At 40.6% G+C, this 7,220-nt stretch overlaps 1 protein-coding gene across 1 annotated transcript in view; it reads right to left on the bottom strand.

The window, feature by feature from the left end:
• Nucleotides 1-6,741, bottom strand: part of hhipl1 (HHIP-like 1) — a 20,533-nt gene extending 13,792 nt beyond the window's left edge. Inside the window, exons 1-4 of the mRNA XM_008402937.2 lie at nucleotides 6,408-6,741; nucleotides 3,663-4,309; nucleotides 3,424-3,567; nucleotides 3,021-3,349 (exon numbers count right to left, since the gene is read on the bottom strand). Of these exons, the coding sequence (XP_008401159.1) occupies nucleotides 3,021-3,349; nucleotides 3,424-3,567; nucleotides 3,663-4,309; nucleotides 6,408-6,701 (1,414 nt within the window). The 5' untranslated portion in view covers nucleotides 6,702-6,741. The remainder of the gene's footprint in view (nucleotides 1-3,020; nucleotides 3,350-3,423; nucleotides 3,568-3,662; nucleotides 4,310-6,407) is intronic.
• Nucleotides 6,742-7,220: the final 479 nt, after the last annotated feature.

Raw genomic sequence — 7,220 nt, 5'->3', positions numbered from 1 at the left:
TTCTGAAATGGGTTTGAACCATCCAGGGTCACAGTCTGCAGGTGAAGTAACTGAAGCTGGTGGGATTCTCCTTTTTGCTCCACCTCTGTAAGAGGCCTGGTGGATATTAAAAGCGACGTACCTTCATCTTTTCTTCACTTCCCTGGACTAACCAGGGAGTCGTTGCTCATATTCTTTGCTTAATAAAATAATAATCAAACTACATTTTGATTTGTTCTTGATTGACTCAGTGTTTCACCTTAGGTAAGACTTATTTATTTCCTTAACACAAGAAAGTGTCATGATTTGTTATGTGTAAGAAGAGCAGGATAACTAAAGTCCAGCGTGAGGCAGTATGCTGCAGTCAAGCTGTGACCAAAACCAGACACAGTGKGTTGGAACAGGTAGCACAGGTGAATGATGCTATTCCCAAAACTGGCATTCAAATGACTAAAGGATCCGGTGAGAAACAGCACAACAGTTAAGGTTGAAGACACATAAATGACGAGGAAACAAGACGCATCTGGATACAATCATAGGTAAGACGTGACAACAGGGACTACATCAAACAATTAAAGGGAATACATGACATATCTTATGTTCTTCCTTATCTTTTRCTAAACTTGGAGCCATTATACTATTTGTCAGCTGCTGAGAATCCTGGTAGTTAACTAGGCCTTTGCTGGTTGTTCAAGCACACATAGTCAAAAAGTGCTTAATGTTGAAAGAATGGCAGAAATGGTCCTACAAGTCCAAACGTTAGTTGAATATCAAAGTGCAAAACTTCAACATTTGCTTGGATGTTGAAGTTTTGCACTTTGATATTCAATAGATTCTCACTAAATTGGAGGCCAGATCCACACAGTCCCTATTATGAAAAGAAAGCATCTCCTTTGTGTAAATGTGCAACTTATCGAAGTAAAAGTGCCTAATAAATGTAGTGTCACGTTGGCTGGTTCAACATGATTCCTCTATTTAATAAACATCCACATCCCCACTCAAAGGACTCTGGACGCTTTCTGTCTTTAAATCTGGGCTCAACGCTCTGCTGTTCAAACAAGCATTTACACTTGGGTTGCTTTATTTTTCTGTTTGGATTTTTTTTTCTTTAAAATGTATTATTTTCATTCTTTGTAAGGTGATCTTATGTGTCCCSCAGGCACCTTTTAAATAAAATTTTCATTAGAAGTTCTTAAACTACTAAAAACAAGCATCATTGCCATGGTTACAGCTTCAGGTGGAGGCAGCCTTCAGGGTATTTATGCTAATTTACATTAAGATGTTTTTATGGGTGGCAGGTTTGAGCGTACACACGGCTTTGGACATCTGAATTTTTTTGTGTGCCACACTTTTCTAAATTTGTCTGCATGTCAGTTTTAACAATGAAAGCTGTGCAGTGTTTAGTACATGAGGCCCCTGGTCTGCAGAACCTCTCTATAGTCGTTAGAAACTGCTAAAGGATTTGCTTCTGTCTGTAGATGTTTAGCCAAGTYTCAGTTTGTTGAAAACTCTACTGAGTTTTGTTGCTATAATTGTTTCAGTCAAAACATGTTCTGGTSTCAGGCTAGACAAGCACAGCCTTGTTAAACACGTCTAATGTTTCAATAGTTGATTTTTGGGTTTTTATGATATAAAGCACTTTTAAGTGCTTCATTGCTGAAATGTGCTCTACAAATAAAGCTGACTGATTATTTAAACCTGATTGAATTATCTCTACTAGTTTCCAGTTAAAAATAGTTCCATCCATCATGGTCCAACGTCTCCACTCTGGTCATTTCTGTCCAGAGGATCTTGTTCCTCAAGTTTTGTCTTTGCTAAGCACAGTTTGGCAGCCATCTTGTATCTAGAAAGGTTTTGTCCCTTCGACCCTTCAAAGCAGCCATCCTGGTTCAGAGTTCTGACGTTTAGCCTTCACCCTGCTAAATGAGTCCTATTGAGTCTGAGGCGGAGCTCTGGGTCTTCTGGTCATTTCTTTGAGCATCATGCTCTGACGTTGGGCTGAACCAGCAGGGATGTTTTCCTCTCTACAGATGGTCTGGAGTCTCATGACTGTTAGTCAAATCAAGTTGATTGCTGTTGYACATTTAAAAACATAAACCGTAACATAATGTTTTGATATCTGKGCATCACATCAAAAAGCTGCACAGCTAAAGTAATAAAAGAACATGAAACATAGATTGTTATGTTGGTCTTTGGTTTCTAAAGTCTCATGACTGAATTTATGGTTTATTTTGCATATTTATTTCAACTATGCTTCTGGTTTGGCAGCTGAAGTATATGTTCAGAATTGCAGCTTTTAAAAAACAGAATCTCAGTTTGTCTTGAACATATTTCTACACCTATTCAGTCTTTTCAGTACAGAACATGTGAAGTGTGGAAGTCAAAGTTGAAACTCTGTCAGAACAAACCTGTCAGAGCTTTTCACACCAACATTTTCTGRGTACATTAATTTTTCCTTAACAGCTTCCAGTCATGCATAAATTGATCAGAATATTCTGGCTCATTTCTGATCTCAATCTGAACTTTGACCTGCTGATGGAGATCTCTCCAAGAACTGGAACACCAGAGGATATTAGACCAACAAACCGTTCCAACAATTATTTACATTAGGAGAGGAAATGACATCACGTTGTTTGTGACAGAGCAGTCTCTAAGAAGCAAGATTTTGTTATTAAGACAAAGCATGGTTTAACTTTTCATTTAGCATGACAAGCACAATTAATACAGCATTGTGTGTATTAACCTGGAGTTTTGTGTGTGCTTTGGTCAAAAGAAGAGTTTTGGATAATGACTTTTGTAGCTTTTTGAGTTTTTGTAGATATGTTGAAGTCTATTTTCAACATGGACTTCATACTGAGCTTGTTGAAAAAGCGCATCAACTGCTGCAAATGTTTTTTCTGTTGTTGAATGGAGAGTTAGTTTGACTCAATTTGCAGCTGCATTAAAGTTGCATTAGAGAGTTAAACATTTTTATAGCTTATCTAATCCATCCTGCCAACAGTGCAGATATATCTGAAAGCAGGGTAATGTAGCATTCTTACTTAGTGAGCTGTTGGTGCACAGCTTCTTATCATAGCAGGAGAATCCCTCTTTCGCTCTCCAGCCATAGTTACAACCTTTCTCGATGATGTCAACTTCTTCATACTTGTTCTGGCCGACATCGCCACAGAAGATCCGACTCTTCCCCTCTTTGGTTTGTGGATCTCCCCGGTCCACCGAGCACCTCCACATGTTACGGACACCGTAAGCGTACACCTCTGGGCGCGCGCCAGGCTCGTGGATGAATGGGTTGTCTGAGGGGATTCTGTACAGTGGACCTCTCTCATTGTTATCCACATCAATTCGAAGAACTTTACCCAATAGGGCAGACCTGGAACATTCGCAGAGTTACACTTTACRAACTTTAGCTTTAAGCATGGCCTCATTGCACCATTGTGTACTTGCTTGTTCTGGGCATTCCCATGCTTTCCAAATGGATCTCCTGCCATTCCACCATCTCCTGTGAAAATGTACAGGTAGCCATCATCTCCGAAGAGCAGCATCCCTCCATTATGATTGGACGCTGGCTCATCGATCTCCAGAATTACCCTTTAGAGAAACGGTTCAGTAAAAAATACTTTTATTCTGTAAACATTAAAATTCAGATGTTTTCCACTCTGGAGTGCAGGTCAGTCCATACCTACCGCTCTGACGTGTGGTCCACCAGATTCATGTCATTGGTTGACACCTTGAACTCACTTATCCTTATTCTCTCATCAAAGCCAACCTCCACTGAGTAGTACACATACAGTTTGCCATTGTATTTGTATTTGGGATGAAACGTGATTCCAAGGAAGCCCCTCTCATCTCCCTCCCACGATGACGTCAGCACCGCCTTGGTGATGTTCAGAAATGGCTTCTCCAGCTTGGATCGGTCAGGGAGGTAAGTCCACACCAACCCCACCTGCTCTGCAACAAAGAACCGATGCGTACCGTCATTGGCATGAACCATAGCCAGTGGATTCTTCAAACCATTTGCCACCTCTTCCAGACATAGTTGCAGACAACCATCAGAATCTTTCTGAACCCGGCCCAGGTTCCGGTTCAGCTTATGATTGCTGAGTAGGTGAGGATAACAATAATCAGCATCATCCAGCTCTAGAAGCTTGCAGAAACGATTCTGATCGTCTTTGGCCTGATTTAAAGGTGTGTAATCTGAAAGGAACGGGATGATTGAGCGGCACTGGTTCCAGAACTGGGAGCAGTAGTCGGGGCAGAGGCCTGGGATGGTCCGGAGCGGGGTGCTGGGATCCTCAGCATCAAACAGGTGAGCTGCAAACGGTGAACACTCCTGAGATCAAAAGATGGAGAAAACTGATTAAATGAGGGATGATTAATAAAACTTTTWWAAAAAGTATAACAATGTCACTTATGATCCGATTGGTCCGAATGTTCTTAACAGAACCCGTCAGTACCAGACTGCATTATTACTGCTGCTTCCTAGAGGTTCTGGAGTAAAATGGGAAGCAGATTCTTTAATCATCAAATGCTTTTGAAAGCATTCAAAAATATCTTGAATGTGTTGCAAACAATTCAATTTTATCACACAAACATTTCCATTGATCCTAGTTATTAAACAGTGTAAATGACCTTATTAGTATTTTTGTTTCCTTATGTAAYCAAGTAGTATTTGTTTTGCAGCCGACGCTTTTATTTTGAAAGGGCTTGAAATAGCAAGGTGGAGTGACGCAAAACTGCAGGTCATTGTGCAGAGAGAAAAGGAGATAATTAAGGAGTCGTTCAGATGAAGGTGTAGACAATCAGTTAGTTGGTTGATGAGGGAACAAGGTGAGTGTTTTGATGTGTAAATAAATGTTTAGTTTTCCTGTGGAAAGTGTAGTTCTCTATTGGGTGTGATGGTTTTGTTTTGCCACTAGATGGTGCTAATATTTGGTTAACTTTCAACAATTGAGATACGTTCTATTTTATTGTATGATACAGGAATCTTAGAGTTTAATAAATGTATTGTGAAACATAATTATAGCACATAAGGCAAGGATTCATATGTTAATAAGGAAAAGGTTAGAACAACACTGTTTGAGCAACTRATGGTATTTTATTTGTATATTTTGTTGCTCTTATGGTGTGTTCACATACAAAGGCTGTTGAATAAAGAATTGTGAACCATCAGTTCGAGAGACCATCTTTTCAACCGGGACGCTACAATCAGTGCATTAGGTTCACTTAATTATTCAAATTATGTTAAGTTTTTGATCCACACAAACCCAGCAGAGCATCAAGTAGTTGATTTATACCATTTACTCCTACTAACCAACAGGGGGCGACAGTGGAGAGAAAACATGCCCCTCTAGCAGGAAGAAACCTAAAGCAGAACCAGAACCTAGAAGAGTACAAATGACCAAAACAGATCAGGAAGCACAAAAAGAGACAGAATTGGACCATGTTGATAAACAGTACAAACGATCTGATTATTAAAGGTTTTTACATACGTGCTATTGCATTCTCAAATAATAATCTGGGTTTAACAGGGAGACGATGAAGAAAAGCTAAAATAGGAGAAATATAATCTTGTTTTTAACTTTCATCAGAACTCCGGCTGCAACATTATGGATCAGTGAAAGCTTTTGAATGCAGTTTGTCGACTTCTTGGTAGTAAATAATTACAGAAGTCCAGGCTTGAAGGAACAAATGGATGGATAAGTTTTCCAGGATGACACCTGGACAGAGTATTCCTATTTTGGCAATATTCKGTAGTTGGAASTTGTTTAMTACTGAACTTAAATGATATATGCTGGTCAGAAATAACTGAGGTTCTTTACTTTATTATTGGAGGCAAATTTAAGGCCACACAGATTAGGTCATTGACTATGCAGGTTTTTTTTCATAATTTCTTGTCATGATTTGCAGTTGGGTGAGGCAGAACCAGCGGACCCAGGTCTTACAGAATAAAATGTTGATTTTAATGTAGATTCCAGAAATACAAAGTCCAATAATCCCAGCAGAACATAGAGAGCAGAAGGCAAAGGCTCATCAACTGGTAGCAAACAGGCAACACAACAGACATAAACCAGGACGTATGACAAGGACCCAACARAGACAGAAACACAGGTGAGGTTAAATACCCAGGGGGTAATCAAGGAACGAGACGCAGCTGGGAACAACCAAGACAGGACAACAAGACTCAACTGACAGAAACTTAAACACACAGAAAAACTCTAATCCTTACATTTCTGGTCCAAAACAAAACAATGTTGTCTTGTCAAAATGTAAATCTAGAAATCCTAGTCATTCAAGTTTGTAGTTTATATAATTTTATTTTCTCTTTTGAACACAGTTTGTAAAATAAAGTTTCAGTGACATTCTCATGCATTAAGATGAAGCCCCATGTACGCAGTGTGATTCTGCTGACCTTTGTCCTGGACGCTTACCTGGCAGAGCAGCTCCAACATGAAGCCTGCACAGGTCTTGTGGCCCCTCTCAGTGACGTTTTCCATGATCCGGTAATATCTGGCCATCAGTTCCTGGTCCTTCTGGCGATCGCAACAGCCAAACTCCCGGTACATGATGCAGAACTCCAGATCTCTGTCTGGACGGAAGGGGGGCTTAAAGTCCAAACACTGGGGGTGAAGTGCTGCAGGTGTCACACACAGGAACAACATACACACAACGGCCTGTAGCCGGAGCCCCAGTCGGCCCGGAGTTCCAGCAGAACTCTGCAGCATGATGGTGAGCGGAGGGAAGACTGAGGTGGGGAGAGCAGCTCTGGTTTCCTGTCAGGTTGGACTTTGCTCTGAACTCGGCGACCAGGTGACGCACAGAGCTGCACATGGCAGGGATCCCGCTCAACCTGTACAAGATATGGACTGTTTGTCAGGTTGGCACAAAGCGTTCAGCTTTGGAAACATCACAGGCTCCATTTTTCCAGCAGGAAACAACAAGGAAACCTGATGCTTAAAAACTCAGCAAAGAATACCGCAGGAAGAACTTTGCTAACAGTAAGAAATGAATTAAAAAGTAAAAACACAGTGTATATGCAACATGGAAAACTTGTGATACTCTGGTTTGTTTTCTGGAACTTTTGGAGGAGAGAGGAGCAGTTAGTAATTGGAATAGACAAAGAGGTGCTTTCTCTCTACCATCACTATATGCATGCTGGGCATGAGGGATTGCTGTAAAATCAACAGAACACAAGTGATGGTCACCCCCTGCTGGTCCAGGAGAAATAAATGCTGCAAGTCAAT

Source organism: Poecilia reticulata, unplaced genomic scaffold (genome assembly GCF_000633615.1).
Source record: "Poecilia reticulata strain Guanapo unplaced genomic scaffold, Guppy_female_1.0+MT scaffold_273, whole genome shotgun sequence".
NCBI classification, from domain to species: Eukaryota; Metazoa; Chordata; class Actinopteri; order Cyprinodontiformes; family Poeciliidae; genus Poecilia; species Poecilia reticulata.
This window is presented reverse-complemented; position numbering and strand designations above follow the sequence as displayed.